Raw genomic sequence first — 15,541 nt, 5'->3', positions numbered from 1 at the left:
CCTTTCCCCTCTCTCCCCCCATCGGCATCAGCGTCGCAGCCCTCAGCCTGCCTTCACCGTCCCCACGGCCGCCGCGCCGCCTCGCCGCTTTCCTCGTTCCCGCCCGACGCCCACCCCTGCCGCCGGGTGGCTTGATCCAGCACCGAGGCGGGAGAAGTGATAAGCATCCCAACTCGCAGCGGTAGGGCGGTGATGCCGGAAGCGGCGGCGCCGATCGGCCTGTCATGGGCGCCCAATCTGCCTTCCCTAGCGACGACGAGCGGGGGCAGCAAGAGCGACCCGGCGCCGAAACCGAGCACCGCGCAGGGGTCGATCTGGAAGCCCGCGAGCGAGCTCGTGGACGGGCTGTTCGTGCCACCGACGGACCCCAGGAAGGTTAACAAGCTCGCCAGGAAGAGTGTCAAGGACACCACCGGCAAGGGCTGGTGAGCTGCGTTGTCCTCGGGATCTACTCGAGTTCGCATGATTGATTGCTGCCGCATGGTAGGGTTAACGGCTCGGTGCTTGAGCTTTGTCGCTGCGTTTCTCAGGTTCGACATGCCGGCGCCGAGCATCACTCCCGAGTTGAAGAAAGATCTCGAGATTTTGCAGGTGTGGTGTTACACTTGCTCTGTAAACCTTATTAGCAGTAGGATATCGTGATATGTGCCTGTAAAATAGATAATTAGCTGTCGAAGATTTGGGAATCAATATTGGCAATGATAAAAGCAAACGGGACATATTTGTGCAGCTGCCGTTGGATTGGTGTGTGTGCGAAATTGAACACTTAACTGCAACAAATCTGACAGTGTGACCATCTGGTTGAAGCTGTTTTATTTTTCTTGCAAAAAGAAACAGAATTACTTACTTGAGAATCAAGATACAATACAAATAGTAATGCACGGTGTTGGATGGTGCTGTTTCAACTTGGTTGGTACTGTATGATTCTGTTTCGACTTTTGGGATGCTTATGTGATTATATGCTTGCCATCGGTTTTGTAGCTGAGGCATGTAATGGACCCAAAAAGGCACTTCAAGAGGGCAGGAAAATCCAAGGCCCTTCCCAGGTACTTCCAAGTAAGTAACCTAGTCACAATCAGGCAGACTTATTCAATATTTTTTTTTATCTTCCTATTCTGTTGAAAACTTCATGTATCCTCCTCTGTAACTGATGTACTGAATATCTCAATGTTGGTTTTAGGTTGGTACAGTTGTTGAGCCTGCATCTGAGTTCTACTCAGGTAGGCTGACGAAGAGGGAGCGGAAAACAACATTGGTTGATGAGCTGTTATCGGATCAATCTCTTAAGAGCTACAGGTATGCTCATCATGCAAGCGTGTGCATCTATCGGCACTGACTTGTCTTTCAGTGTGACTTTTTATGTATCGATTGCATATGACCTTGCCGATTCCTCATGAAATTGTAGTTACTATCTAGCATTATCTGTAAGTTATCCAACAAGAGAAATTCATTTTAATTATAGACCATAGAGCCTGGTCATTATGATTTGGATTCCAGATATTGAAGCAAGGCTCCAGTGCATAGAAACTCGGAATGATGTCCTAGTTTCAAGAATGCATTTCCTTTTCTGTTTTGACTCCTGGGCATGTAGTGGTGTTATCTTAGTCTTTCCCCCATCATTGAAGTCTGATATACAGATCCTGTGCCAGATCTTTTCCTTGTAGCTTGAGATTTTCCTTTTTCTTAAATTGAATGTGATGTCGATCTCCACTGAATTGCAGGAAGCGCAAGGTACGGGAAATCCAGGAGAGTCGTACACCAGGAGGCAACCAAAAGTGGAAGAACAAGGGGAAGCAAACACTTAAGAGGGCCAAGGATAGGCGAAAATGAGTTTGCTGCGTCTGACTGCTTCGGTCGTGAGAAAGAAGAGAGTGGAGAAGGGTCTCCTTCAAGTCACACTATACTCTCTCTCGATTTTACAGTATAAATTGTGATTCAACTGTAATGTGGTGAACTTCAGCATGTTGACTGTTGAATACATTTTCAGGTCTAAATATTTTTAAAGTAGTAGTGTAGCATCGGAATTCAGAAATGCTGGTTGGTGGACTCGTTTCCTCGGTCAAGCAGCCCCGGATGTTGCATAATGTTTTCTTTTTTTGAAAGAAACATAATGTTTTCTTTCGTTGTTGGTTGATGCTAGCATAGCTAGTTGTGGGCCAACACTATCTTTTCAGCTCAGCTAGCTTGCTTTCGCGTGTAGACGATCATCAGTGCACGGAAATGCCTTGTCCCATAACTGCCAATACAAATTCTCATGGCAAGGGGTTCATTGTGTACTCCCTCCGTATTGATAAAAGGAAGTCGTGTTGAAAGGAAGTCGTGTTGGTGGAGATTGCTCTGTTCTCAAGTCGCCTAGGCGTCCATGCGCCGTCCACTGATTTGCGTCTTGCTCGCCTAAGCGCCCGCCTTGCTCGCCTAGGTGTCCAGCCGCCCCACCTTGCTAGGTGTCCGCCTTGAGAACAGAGGGAGAGTGTCTCTAGAACGGACGAACACTACAACAGTAAGGAGTAAGCACACCAGGCGAAGAGTACAACTCGAAGCCGAACACAACAGCTTCGCACAATCAAGCGGAATTCTCTCTCTTTCTTCCAAGTGTCCCATCAATGTATAGGGGTCGGATATTTATAGGTGACGGTTCACCTACCACCTTCTGTTATTACATCATAATGCTCCATAACAACTATATTCTTAGAATATTCTAGGGGCTTAATCATATTTTTATATCATTCAATAGATTACATTCTGGCCTCTACTGCCCACTGGGCCCAAAGACACACGTCATCATTCAGTGAATTTGGCCTTCGCGGTGTCAGGCGTGCTCGCTCCCCGACGCCTTTCCTGACAGCTCCTCGTAGGGCTTCGCCGTCGACTCTCGCTGAATCTCCTCGTTGTCTTCGACTTCGCCATGGGCGCCTTGGTCTTCGCCTCTCTTCGCTTAGCCTTCGTCTTCATCGTTGGTGCCTTGGTCTTCGCCTCTCTTCGCTTGCCTTCGTCTTCACTGTCGGCACCTTGGTCTTCGCCTCTCTTCGCTCGAAGCCCAGAGCCCTTCGATCGCTTAGGTTGCTTGGCCGGCTGAAGACCTTGTCGTTGGACCCGAATGGGCCGCGGGCCTTCGGTCGATGGCCGAAGGTGGTGTCCCCAACAAGTCGTTTAGAACAAAATTTCAGTCAAACTTTGAAAATATAAATCATGAATAACTTTGAAAATGTAAAAAATATATGAATATATTTGTCTTGAAAAATATTTTTATAAATAAATAAATATATATATCATTTTTCGATAAAAATTTTTATAGAAACAAGATGTTAAAGTTGTGTTTTGAAGACCGTATCGTTGTTCAAAACGAGAGGGAGTAGAGTAGTTTTCGATTTTTTTAGCTGCGTATAGCTCTTTCCGTTTTGTAACGATCTCAATGTTTTTTTAGAATCACACAGTACAACGAAGACGCCCACAACACGCACGCATACTCACACCCTATGAATACACGTACGCAAACCCTACCCCTATGAGCACCTCCGAAGGACTGAGCACCGGCAGATCTGAAGATTCCCGAAGTCACCACTGGCGCCTCGTCGTCAACGGGAACGTCGCTTACCACTTAACATGTAACACCGGTAAATCCTAGGAAAATCCCAAGAAAAAATGCGAGCACCAGAATTTGAACCCTAGTGGGTAGCGTCCCACTGGACCGTCCTACCATTGGACTACAAGCCAATTCGCAATCTCAATGTTTTCGGAAGTATAGATTTAGTTCAAGTCGTGTAAAGCCGTACCAGCTTGTTTACGGAATGTTTTGATAATTTTGTTTTTTTCTGATTATTTCAGGATTTTTCATATTTTAGCTCTAATTACTAAATTAATTATATCAAAAACTTGCTAATCGCCCAAGGACTAATACGTCAACTTACAACTTCTATAGGCACTGTAGCCCCAAACTCCTACGCTGTCGTCTTCACATTCTAGTACGGGATGCACTCCTAAAAAAAACTGATGCGGCCATGTCTCCTTTTCCTCTCCGTTTGCTTTCAAGATAAAAATTAAAATTAAAAACCTCTCCTCTCCTCTCCTCTCCTCTCTCTAGCGTTAGCCTTTCTTTGCTGGCGGCGACGACTGGGCGAGCTGCGCCATCCTACGCCCAGGTCCTCGTCGGGCCCAGCGCCGGCGATGAGCATCCACTAGGTACGCCCTTCCATTCCATTCCTTTCCCTTCCCGCTGTCGAGATCGGGCTCCCCAAACCTAAGTTTTATTCGGATCTGACCCAATTATAGTGTCTTATACTGGATCCGCCCCGCAGCAGGGTATCTGCCCCTGACCTCAGACGCCCTGATGGCAGGGCTGGAGGAGTTGAAGAAGAAGCTGCAACCCTTGCTGTTCGATGACCCGGACAGAGGTGCCGCCAGTACCAGGGTGCCCTTTACGGAAGATTCCAGCGATTCCTACGTAGTAAGCACGCTTTGTATTCTCTTTTTTCCCCTGGTTTTTAATTACACTGAATTGTGTTAGCCACCTGTGGTCTTCGATTTAGTTGCTTTAACTCTGCGTGGTACTTTTACGTGACCTCTATTGTTTATACTTAATTTGGGGATAAGCAATGAAATGAATATATATAGGTCTATGTTTTGTTCACTTGTTGGATTTTTTCTTTTTTCTGTTGGGTACAATCTATGCAATCCTTACAGGGTGGACTAAATACATCCTAATCTATTTTGCTAAACATAGCAGTGTCTGCTGTATCCTATGGAAATGATATATTGTACATAACCACATCAATGTTATGGTTCAGTTACCTTCTGGGGTTTTTATTGACTGCCACCTATCACATTATGCCTCCTGTTTCTGTTTAGTGAAATGTTTTCTTTTTGGAATTTATTTCTCAGTAGTGAAAGCCAACTCATTTTGGATGTGCTGCTTCCCCATGTGTGAAATCTTCACATCGAGTAGCATTTATTGCCTGATAAGCGAAATATAGATCTGTTTGCTATTAATTTTGCAGTTAAACTCTTGCCTTACTTTCTTTCATGTTGTGATGGGACGCAGTTATGCTCTCTCAATCACTCTATCTTCCTCCATATCAAACTAGATCACAGTAACCATACTGAGACACGTAAGTAGGAAAGGATATGCACATGAATTGTGGATGGTTAGAATAATTTATGACAACCAGTTTTATTCAAACTTATGTGTACCATGCTTACTGCTTAAAATCTTAAGCACATATAATTTTATGCATAGTAATTTTGATATAGATCTTTTTTATGTAGGTTTCTGATGACGGAACTGTTAATTTACTTAGTAGATCCTTGGGTGAGTACAACATCAATGAGCATGGATTTCATAAACGAAGTGCCAGGCCAGTCGAGTCAGATTCTGATGAGAAGGCGTACCGTTGTGCCTCTCATGAGATGCACATATTTGGTCCCATTGGTAATGGTGCAAGTAGTGTTGTGGAGAGAGCTATATTTATTCCAGTTCATCGAATTTTGGCCTTGAAGAAGATAAACATATACGAGAAGGTCCGTATCTTTATTCCTTAAGTCAAAGATACAAATAATGACCATGTTTTTTTTGTTCTCTTTTCGCCCCCCCCCCCCCCCCCCCCAAATCCTTGATCATAGTATTTGCAATGAAACCATACTTTTTTGGGAGCTTGTGTGAAGCTAGACTTTGTGAGGTTATTTATCTCTAGTTGATTCTATAGCTGCGCAGTGGCAATATTCATTGTTCCCTCTGGAGTATAATTCATGATGTCTAGTATAGAACTCTAAATCCTACCTCTTCTAACCATATCTACATTCATTTTCGGAAATAAGTTAATGTTATTTTTTTCAGTGGAAAATTAATTTTAATATGAGCCCTATATTCCTATTTCCCTGTTTAGTTGCGTCATGGAGCATACACTACAGGGCATCTCTTTTTCTTTGTCCACCATGCAATGCGATTAAATGTTCTTGCTGTTTGAAAAGCTGGAGCAAAATGTGTTGGAGCTTAAAATATCCTGCCAAGACTAGTACTTTCTTTGCACCCAATGTAGTATTGTGGACAATGGCTTGTGTCCGTTGGACACAAAGGGTACTGGCACATGAATGATTGGAAAGCAGATTAGTGATTGGAATTATGCAGAGATTTGGAATTCCGTGCTTCTATGTGTACATATTGATGATATTCTTTTCTTGCTGATATTAAATTGCATGTCATTGTTAAAACGAAGTAATTTATAGTACTACCAAATTAGATCCAAGTTTCTAACTAGCTTAGCTCATTTCGTGGACATGCAGATTCATCTTGAGGCCAAGCTTGTGCATTAGAAGTATCACTCTCTCACACGTATGAGTCTTTGTTCTTATCTGAATCATCTTGTCCACAAATCTCATAAGTATACTAATGCTTGAATATGATGGTCTGTTTACACAGATGGGCCAATGGCTGTAACTTGCGGTCAGAGTACTGCTAGTCAAACGTGACTATGCTCACTAAAAAAACCATGATTATACAGCTGACTAAATGTTAATCTGATAGTTAGTCAAGCTGGCTGGTTTTGCATTTGCGAGCTCTAATTGGAATCTAAATCATGTATATGTAATGGTCATTGCATCCGTTTAACCAGACAACAAGTCCCTTTACTGTGATTTCCACAACACCCATTTAATGGAGTGCAGTAGGATTCTGTTGTAGTAGTAGTGGTGAGAGTGGAGTAGTTGGCTCAGTTTTGTTGCATAATCAGAGCAATTAAGCAGACATGTCAAAGATTAAATATGCTCTCTTCTATTTTAAATTCAATTTGAATACCATTGCAGTGAAGCATGTTTATTATCGCATATACTAATCCTTGTATTATATGTTGTTGTCACTACCTATCTAATTCATATTTTTACAGTTTCAGTTGGTAAAATTAAGCCATTGATTTTCACATCTTCTATGTTTCTCATGTTTCCTCATGTCTTTGCAGGAGAAGAGGCAACAAATTCTGAATGAGATGAGAACATTATGTGAAGCATGTTGTTATCCTGGTTTAGTTGAGTTCCAGGGTGCATTTTACATGCCTGATTCTGGACAAATAAGCATTGCTCTTGAATACATGGATGGTGGTTCCTTGGCAGATGTTATAAGGGTCAAGAAATTTATACCGGAACCAGTTCTTTCACATATGCTACAGAAAGTATTGCTTGTATGGATCTTCCATCTATTTTAGTTTCCATGCTGGCATTAGTAAAAATTAAGCTGTGACTTTCTGTAAATTTTGACTTGCTACGTTCTTCTGTGTATAATTCTGAAGGGTCTGCGATACTTGCATGAAGTAAGGCATCTAGTGCATAGAGATATAAAACCAGCAAATTTGCTGGTAAATCTTAAGGGTGAGGCGAAGATTACAGACTTTGGTGTGAGTGCTGGTTTGGACAACACAATGGCTATGGTATGCTACTTATTGGTGACAGTCATCACTATGTTCTTCTAGCGTTGCTTAATGTATGATAATTCTTTTCTGAATAGTATTGAACATGAAATTGTATAGATTGAATCAGCAATATATTTTCCTGCTAAATAGATATGTTCCAGTGTGCTACCTTTGTAGGCACGGTCACATATATGTCACCTGAGAGAATTCGTAACGAGAACTATTCTTATGCTGCCGATATTTGGAGTCTCGGACTAACAATATTGGAATGTGCTACTGGAAAATTCCCATATGACGTAAATGAAGGCCCAGCAAATCTCATGCTGCAGGTGTGTATGTGTGTGTGTGTGTGTGTGTGTTATTGGTTGCCTACTCAGTTTGTTTCTTACTATAGAGTATAGACCTACAATTATTCTTGATTGATGTTTGAGATGTAATGTATGATGATATGGGAGAAATGACCCATTTGTACACGTCCTCTTGGTTATCTTTGTTTTTTTATGATACTTTTTTTTCCTTATACTCTGTTCTCAAATGTATGACGTTTTGGACAAGAAAATTAGTTCATTTTTTGAACTTATTAGCTTTCTAAACGTCATATATTTAAGAACTGAGGTAGTAATTAACTAATGACAGCCCCTGCTGCTGTAAGGTTTGCCCAAGAACTCACACAAGAACAATAGGACACAATGGTTTGGTGTTGCCGAATGGCTTGCAGCCTTTTCTGTTTTCTCCTCTATGTATAGCGAGATAGAGCTACAGTTATTGCTGCGATAGCCTCCTTGTAAATACAAGCATTTATAACTATGATCATGTACTATTCTCCTAAACTACCAGTGGAAAATCTGCTAGCACAAAAGCCTCACACCTAGAAACTTGACTGAATATGGACACATGTGCTCACGCACACAAGGTTACTGGTAACAGCTAGTTGAATGCATGGATGTTGGGTTCCTCACTTCTGCTATGAATTTACGATATTAAATCATCGGACAATGTAGTCAATGTTCACTCTCTGTTGCAACTTAAAAAGTTTCTTTTCTATAGCAACTTAAAAAATATGCACAGCTAGCGCAATGCAACAACCGCAAGTGACCTTGGTTCTAGCTGCTTATGCACTGTTCTGCCTGCAGTTGGCTTTAATGATAGCATCATATTTTAATTTGCTCTATGATTTTGTGACCACTTCTAACTATCTTTGAGTGGTTATTTGCACTTTGCTGTCTGCTTTCTTAACTTGATGCCTTGTAATTCAGATACTGGATGATCCATCACCAACTCCACCAGAAGATGCTTATTCACCAGAGTTCTGCTCGTTCATCAATGATTGCCTGCAGAAAGATGCTGATGCAAGGCCCACATGTGAGCAGGTAAAGATACTTTGTGTATGATAATTTTCATATAATTTGAGTTCTGCAGGTCATGGTTTCAATACGTACATTTGTCATAATTCTCATGGTCTCTCAGTGTTGTCAGTGTTTGTAAGAAGAATATAAGTGGTTATTAGTGATCAGTTTGATTTGATCATGAATGTTAAAATGTCATTTTGCCAATAACTTCAGCATATCAGTGAACTCAAGTAGATTATGTTTTATCCCACTGTTGCATTGATTACATTCAATACGTGTTGCAGCTTTTGTCACACCCATTCATCAAGAGGTACTTGAAAACCAATGTGGACTTGGCATCATATGTCAAAAGTGTTGTTGATCCAACAGAAAGATTAAAGCAAATAGCTGAGGTGAGTCTTGTAACATATTTCAACTTTATTCTTACTGTAGTTTAATTTCAGTTTGGCTACAATTTTTGTCACTTGATTTAACCCATTGGCTCACATTCCTTTATTCTTCCAAAGGATCATATGTACATTCATGCCATTGAATAGATGTGGTCTACTAAGATGTGCTGAAAAATAAAACACAAACTTTTTATGGGAAGATAAGTAGGTGGGCATCTTGTACAATGCATAACATATAATGTTCTTTACTTAATTCCAGATGCTTGCTATACATTACTATCTCTTGTTCAACGGATCTGATGGGATTTGGCATCATATGAAGACATTCTACATGGAACAATCTACTTTCAGGTACCTTAAGCCAGTGTTACAATTGTAAGCATCATGATTACATACTTGTGTATCGACTTCACTGTCTTTTAAAACTAGTTATGCTTCCTGAAACTACTGGATGGTTACTGCCATTTTTTTCCCAATTTTATCGTTGTGGTGGTTTTGCTCCTCGTGGAGTATTATTCTTTGCACGATAATTGTTGTTAAATTGTTATAGCTGTTCTGAAATCTGTCTCTGAGCACACATACATGATATGTTGTCTTACCTATCCTGTTTTGGCAGTTTTTCAGAGAAAGTGCACGTTGGTCAAAACGACATTTTTGATAGCCTGTCAAATATAAGGAAGAAGCTAAAGGGTGACAGGCCTCGCGAGAAAATCGTTCATGTCGTTGAGAAGCTACATTGTCGTGCAAACGGTGACACTGGAGTTGCAATTCGTGTATCTGGATCGTTCATTGTGGGGAACCAGTTTCTTGTCTGTGGCGAGGGGGTAAAGCCTGAAGGGATGCCCAGCTTGGATGAGCTCTCTATCGACATCCCAAGCAAACGTGTAGGGCAGTTCAGAGAGCAGTTTATCATGCAACCGGGAAATTTAATGTCGTGCTATTACATAGCAAAGCAAGATTTGTACATCATCCAATCCTGAATGAATGTATATTGACTTGTAAAATCAGTCTTCAAGCTCATGTATCATGGCTGTGGAAATTTTCCATTTAAACTCTGGTTTTTTGAACCTCATGAATCGTGTGCTTTTCAACCACGCCCGCCTAACCGAATCACGTTGGGCTCGCTTACTGGCCAGCAGACTTGGCTTCAGGCCAGGTGTGCGCACAATAGGTGAAAAATTGTACTGGTGATAATTATAAAAGGCAAAATTTGCTGTAGGATACCTGTCGTTGGCATTTGCTGTGGGACAATGAAAACAAATAATAGGATACAAGACACTAGCAGTACCCTGCAGCAAAGAGTAGTGTCATGCAACAAAGAAAATGCATATCAGTTTCACGAAGCACTGTCCAGTATCTATTTTTTTCCTTAAATAAATAAAAACGTTCTCTAGAGCAAGTGCACCGGGTTCAGCAAGCTTGTCCTCGCCCCCTGCCGCTACCGGTGTCCGGCGGCGCATTCAAAAAGCTAAATCATCTCCATGCATGATACACGTGGCCAGCGGGAGCAAATAAAAAAATGTCACATACTAGCACGCTAGCCTCGGTCCACAACTGAGCAAATCAGCCAGCCGTCCTAGCCTGCCTGCCACCCATGACCATGAGCCGAAACACCGCACATGTCCTACTACAGTGCCAGCAAGTACTTGAGAACTTCAACCAACGAATTCACGTCGACTGAGATCAAAAGTTCAAAACCCACTTTACTCAACTTACATACTATATATGTCACCGCCAGTAAAGAGTCCATGAACCAAGAACACGACGCTCGTCTACCAAAACCCAGCTTTTTACCGTTGCACGAGTCAATCGGGAGACTGGTACTAAGTCGATTCCTCTCTACTCTCTCCTTTTCTTACAGCTAGTACAACGGAGGACGCTCCAAAACCACTAGGGCGGAGGCAATAATAAATCTTCCTCGACTAGTTGTGGCCAGGGTAGCCCACGCTGTAGCTGCTCCGGTAGCGCAGCCCGTTCTGCTCGTACGACGGCGCGTCGCCGTGGTTCACGGCCTTGATCTCCACAGCACGGCGGCCGGTGTCCGCCTCCTGCACGGCTCCGAAGACGATCTCGTTCGTCGCCTCGCAGCTCGGCTCGTAGAAGGTCTGCGGTCCGGCTGAGTACTGCTGGTGGAGTTGCAGGTACTGCTGGTGGTGCACTTGCTGCTGCGGCGCCTGCTGCTGCTGCTGCTGCTGAGGAGCTTCTCCGGTCCAGCTGTGTAACTGCGGCCGGCCATGCCGGATGTGGTGGATCTTCTCAGGCTCCTTGGACATGAAGGCGTAATTCTTCCGAGGGGTCGGCGTTCTTGTGTCCAGCGGTGGTGGGGTCTCATCACGCGGGATGGCGTAGCTTTCTTGTACTGGCCAGGAGGCCGGTCTACCCAGGCCCAGCTGATGATGATGGATGTTCGCATGCTTCTTTCTGGAGAATGCTGCACGGAAGATCTCTCCAATTGATGATTTTGCTCCACCCACAAGTTTGCCGATCGACGTGAAGAGCCCTTCTTCCTCTTCTTGTTTCACAGGTTCATCCTCGCTAGGGATTAGTGGGGGGCGCAGCGAAGGCTTCAGTGGCTTCTGGTATGGAGGTGGAATGCTTGATAATTTAGCTTGTACTGGACTCAGAGCTTCCTGCTCCTGCATGGTAAAATTTGCATTCAGAACAATGTACTGCAATAAGGATACAAGTAGGATGGCAAGCCTCGACCAGTAGTGAGCTTCTAATTAAACAATCAGAACAGCAAAATAGGGATAAACTAGAACTGACCAATTTTGTTATTTCTTCTATCATCCATTTTGCTGATATTCGAAAAAAAATTGATCATCTAAACAACCAAATGTGTAGATAAGTTTCAAGATGCACAATCTGGCTAACAAGAAGCCAAGCTGTCTTGTACTCTAGTCTTAAACACATGTTTTAGCAAAATAATATTACTCTAGATACATAGAAGTTTCAACTTAAGTTATGGCAATTGGATCGATTAGTTAGTTCTAATCTCAAAATCCAAATATTTACAGACGATTCCAGTTGGAATGCTGCATAAGCTGGTAAGTTGTAACTTTTGGCTGGTTGGAGGCATAGGGAGGACGCAGATTAAGGCCAATGGATGATGGACACTAGTACCAGGAGAGAGAAGACTGATGACCACAAAATTCATGTGCTAGCCTGCTGGGTTACAGCAGGCTTATGGACCACTGCAGCCCCTAGCCATATTTGCTTACTCTGCCAAATCTGCCAGGGAAGGTACATAATCTCATACTTACATCTCCATTTGAATACATCCCCAAAGCGCGGCGCTGAAGCAATGCAAGCATGTAGCCAAAGAAAGCGGCAGCAAGAAGTAGTGCAACTCCTGTGGCCATGGAAAATTGATGTAATCAGTAATATTACAGATTGACGGGTTCGAACAAGCTTACTATGTGGTAACCTTCAGCCATGTTTGATGTTTGTCAGGTCCAGCAATAATTGCAGAGAATGGAGCTGTATAATATACCTAGAGGAAAACCAGCTTCATACTGGTACACGCAGTCATCAAAGTGGAGCTGAATCTCCCGAATTGCTTGGTTTCCTCTGTCGATCACCAGAAGGGAGCAGCTACTGCCAATGTATCGAACTTCAAAATCAGTAGAAAATTTTGCCTCATCACTTGGTCCATCAACATGCCCTCCTCTGCCTGATTTCCCCCCAGCAATAGTTGTAACCCCTAAAAATCAGAAGATAATATGTTAGCCACTTGTTCTTTACTAGAGATCAGATAAGGGAAAAGTATGCATAATGATTGCAGAATATGTAAATATAGACTGTACTTAAAATCAAACCCAGTTAGAATCATGTCTTTAGCTCATTTGAAGCAGTATTATTATCATGTTAAAGTTTTTGGGGGGCACCACAAAGTCATAACCCAAAACAGGTCAATACATATGTATATGTCAAGTATACCAGGTACAAATTATTAGGCTAGAAAAGAAGAAAAGATTTTGGTTACCAAATTCCCTAAGTAACTTTAGAACATAATGTTCCAAAGGATAACTAAGTCCAAATTTAAAACTGCAATTTTGTTATTCTCTATTGCCATTTGAAACCCAAAGCTGTTCTGTTCTGAAAAACTTTCCACAAATGGGTTTTTTTCCCTTCAAGTGGCAAGTTTCCCAAAAAAGAATACTGGAAAAAGTAAAAGAAACTTTCAGTAATTAGCACTCAGTTTAATACTCCTCTGGACATCACAGTGCATTGCAGAGACTCAAAGCTGATTTACTCAAGCTGGCCAGAAAATGTTCATATTGTTTAACAAACGTCCTTTTTCTGAATGTAGTTTTGGATCCAGTTGTTGAATACAAGCTGGACAAGACCAGCAAGAACCAAAAGGCAAACATAGGATGCTCAAGGAACAGACAAAAGCATGTGCCTCTACCCTACCACAGGACATTTTAGCTTACCTGTATCACTGATCTTTCTAATGGCCATGTTCATGGCATCAGCCACATAGATGTTACCCCTGTCATCCACTGTAAATCCCTTTGGATGGTTCATCCTTGCCTCTCGAACCTTCCCATCAACATGACCAGGAAATCCTTCTGGGGAACCAGCAACAAGCTTGGGCCTGCTATCTGCAATGTTCAGCCCAAATTCAGGAGATGAGATAAATCCCGTGTGGCTCAAAATCATCTGCTGGTAAATGAAGCACGGACTAGCATTTGACTGCCTTAGAAAAATGCGAAAGGAAAGACATAGATCGCAGATGATAAGTATAGCCATTTGGGTCAAATGCTTGTACCAAAGTCAGGGGATCAACATGTGACATGCACTTGTTAGTGTTAAACAATAATAGAAATACCTTGACAAAATTTGCCAGCATGCGTAAGCATCTAAAAGTAGCATAGAGTGAATTGAAATATTTTTTCATAACCCGTTTCTACAAGTGTAAACACAAATTATGACTCCACATAAAAATGGAAGTAGCCGTGTTGCATAGATCAGCTGAAAGCAACTGAAAAGCATCGCATAGGCTGTGCAAGCTTGCAAGCTAACAAAGCCATCGCCATCAAGCGATAGGCCGTGCCGGAATTGATGACACCAACCAACCCACAGCATCAGCAGCACCAACTCCACCAAACACATCGGGGCATATAATTAGCAGAGCCTCACTGCGGAGTAACACCAAAACATGCCGGATTCAGGGGTGCTAGGTGGAGGTCAGCAAGGTCTCACTCACATCGGGACAGCGGCAGCGCCATCCTGTAGATGTTGCTGTTCATGGAGTCCATGACGAGCAGCTCACCGCCCTGGGTGACCTCCACGGAGTAGGGCTCGATCCCCAGCTTGCTGCCGTCGAAGACCGTCTCCACGGTGTACCCGCCCTCGTACTTCACCATCGACTTGCTCCCGGTCGCTGCTCCACCAGGAAGAGAACACTCGTCTCAGAATACCCGAATCGGGACCGGAGGAGGAGAGGAGGGTACAAGGATTCCTGCAGTAGTCACCTGTCTTGGTGGTGGATTTGAGCGACCAGAGCCGCTTCACCACCGCCGACGCCGCATTGGAGAGGAACCCGCTCACCACCCCTGCGATGGCAACGAGACGAGAACCAGTCAAAACCCAGGAACCCAACCACCCGGGCGAAAACCCAAGTGCCCGGAGCTCGGTCGGCCAACTCACTCGCAGGGTACGAGGACGCGGAGGCCGGAGCGCACGCGCCGAGGAGGAGCGCGGCCACCAGCAGCGCCGCCACCGTCGCGCCCCCACTCCCGGCCGCCATTGGCCGCAGCGGGACAGCCAACAAGTGGGGAGGAAGCTTGCTGCAGCGGAAGATTCAGAGGGAGCGGGAGGCGGCCATCTGGGGAGGAGGCGAGGCGAGGAAGCAGGGAGCGCCCAGATCGAGGACGGGGAGTGCGAGAAACCACCAGGAATCCGAGCTTTTCTCGCGCTCCGGGAGGGGAGAAGGGGAGAGGAGAGGGGGAGAAACAAGTGGGGGGAAAGAGACAAGCGATGCTGTGTTCGCTCGCTGCTGCGGCTGCCGCTCGCCTTCTCGCCCTCGCTGATTTCGTGGGGTTTTAGAGGGAGGGAGAGGTCCGCGTGAGGCGTGACGGTGGTCGGGTGATGGTCATACGAGAGAGAGAGAGAGAGAGAGGGTCACGTGCAGAGGGTGATGCCATGGGATGTTCACTCGTCATCTTGGTTTCGAGTACCGCAGGGCGCAGGCACAAGCCGTGTCATGGGTAGTGGAGTGCTTTAAAAAGCCATTTTCAATTCGGTAAAGGTGATTAGTAAATAAATATAGGAAAAGGGTTCTCATTAAAAAAAGGGTAAATCTGGAAAGTAGCTTAAGATTTAAGCGTTTTTCTTATTCCCAAACACGAACGTTGTTGGGGAAGTGCTTTACTCGCATCACATGCCGGACATGCACGCGTAT

The 15,541-nt window shown here is 43.8% G+C and overlaps 3 protein-coding genes across 12 annotated transcripts; 2 read left to right on the top strand and 1 right to left on the bottom strand.

The window, feature by feature from the left end:
- The first annotated feature begins 12 nt into the window (after window positions 1-12).
- On the top strand, window positions 13-2,121 carry LOC120640761 (rRNA-processing protein fcf2-like). Its single transcript, XM_039916682.1, has 5 exons — window positions 13-425; window positions 531-591; window positions 982-1,056; window positions 1,181-1,296; window positions 1,722-2,121. Exons 1-5 carry the CDS (start codon window positions 193-195, stop codon window positions 1,828-1,830), a joined length of 594 nt encoding a protein of 197 aa, XP_039772616.1. The 5' UTR covers window positions 13-192; the 3' UTR covers window positions 1,831-2,121.
- Window positions 2,122-4,013: 1,892 nt separating this feature from the next.
- Window positions 4,014-10,204, top strand: LOC120640693 (mitogen-activated protein kinase kinase 3-like). Of its 10 annotated transcripts, none has more exons than XM_039916608.1 (10): window positions 4,014-4,179; window positions 4,296-4,444; window positions 5,263-5,514; window positions 6,948-7,166; window positions 7,275-7,412; window positions 7,556-7,723; window positions 8,651-8,764; window positions 9,028-9,135; window positions 9,392-9,483; window positions 9,749-10,204. In XM_039916608.1, the coding sequence occupies exons 2-10, from the start codon at window positions 4,328-4,330 to the stop codon at window positions 10,110-10,112; spliced, it is 1,572 nt and encodes a 523-aa protein (XP_039772542.1). In that variant the 5' UTR covers window positions 4,014-4,179; window positions 4,296-4,327; the 3' UTR covers window positions 10,113-10,204. The 10 variants fall into 10 exon arrangements, with proteins under 10 accessions (XP_039772542.1, XP_039772581.1, XP_039772562.1 ...); XM_039916628.1 differs by having other exon boundaries at window positions 4,015-4,179; window positions 5,295-5,514; XM_039916620.1 differs by having other exon boundaries at window positions 4,015-4,179; window positions 4,270-4,444; window positions 5,295-5,514.
- A 606-nt stretch (window positions 10,205-10,810) lies between these two features.
- Window positions 10,811-15,199, bottom strand: LOC120640750. The gene is made up of 7 exons (XM_039916674.1): window positions 14,788-15,199; window positions 14,613-14,693; window positions 14,345-14,521; window positions 13,569-13,739; window positions 12,626-12,835; window positions 12,396-12,484; window positions 10,811-11,768 (listed from the first exon to the last, which is right to left on the bottom strand). The coding sequence occupies exons 1-7, from the start codon at window positions 14,885-14,887 to the stop codon at window positions 11,055-11,057; spliced, it is 1,542 nt and encodes a 513-aa protein (XP_039772608.1). The 5' UTR covers window positions 14,888-15,199; the 3' UTR covers window positions 10,811-11,054.
- Between the last annotated feature and the right edge of the window lie 342 nt (window positions 15,200-15,541).

Source organism: Panicum virgatum, chromosome 1K (assembly GCF_016808335.1).
Source record: "Panicum virgatum strain AP13 chromosome 1K, P.virgatum_v5, whole genome shotgun sequence".
NCBI lineage: Eukaryota > Viridiplantae > Streptophyta > Magnoliopsida > Poales > Poaceae > Panicum > Panicum virgatum.
The sequence above is the reverse complement of the archived record's forward strand: the minus strand, read 5'-3'. Positions and strand labels throughout refer to the sequence as shown.

Excerpts from the sequence above, each read along its gene's own strand:
- LOC120640761 (XM_039916682.1), top strand. The coding sequence starts at position 193 with ATGCCGGAAGCGGCGGCGCCGATCGGCCTGTCATGGGCGCCCAATCTG. Across the intron at positions 1,057-1,180 it reads CCCTTCCCAGGTACTTCCAA|GTTGGTACAGTTGTTGAGCC; the intron begins GTAAGTAACCTA and ends TGTTGGTTTTAG. Across the intron at positions 1,297-1,721 it reads CAATCTCTTAAGAGCTACAG|GAAGCGCAAGGTACGGGAAA; the intron begins GTATGCTCATCA and ends ACTGAATTGCAG.
- LOC120640693 (XM_039916608.1), top strand. The coding sequence starts at position 4,328 with ATGGCAGGGCTGGAGGAGTTGAAGAAGAAGCTGCAACCCTTGCTGTTC. Across the intron at positions 7,724-8,650 it reads CAGCAAATCTCATGCTGCAG|ATACTGGATGATCCATCACC; the intron begins GTGTGTATGTGT and ends CTTGTAATTCAG. Across the intron at positions 9,136-9,391 it reads GATTAAAGCAAATAGCTGAG|ATGCTTGCTATACATTACTA; the intron begins GTGAGTCTTGTA and ends ACTTAATTCCAG.
- LOC120640750 (XM_039916674.1), bottom strand. The coding sequence starts at position 14,887 with ATGGCGGCCGGGAGTGGGGGCGCGACGGTGGCGGCGCTGCTGGTGGCC. Across the intron at positions 12,485-12,625 it reads TGAAGCTGGTTTTCCTCTAG|GAGTTGCACTACTTCTTGCT; the intron begins GTATATTATACA and ends CCATGGCCACAG. Across the intron at positions 11,769-12,395 it reads GGATGTATTCAAATGGAGAT|GAGCAGGAAGCTCTGAGTCC; the intron begins GTAAGTATGAGA and ends TTTACCATGCAG.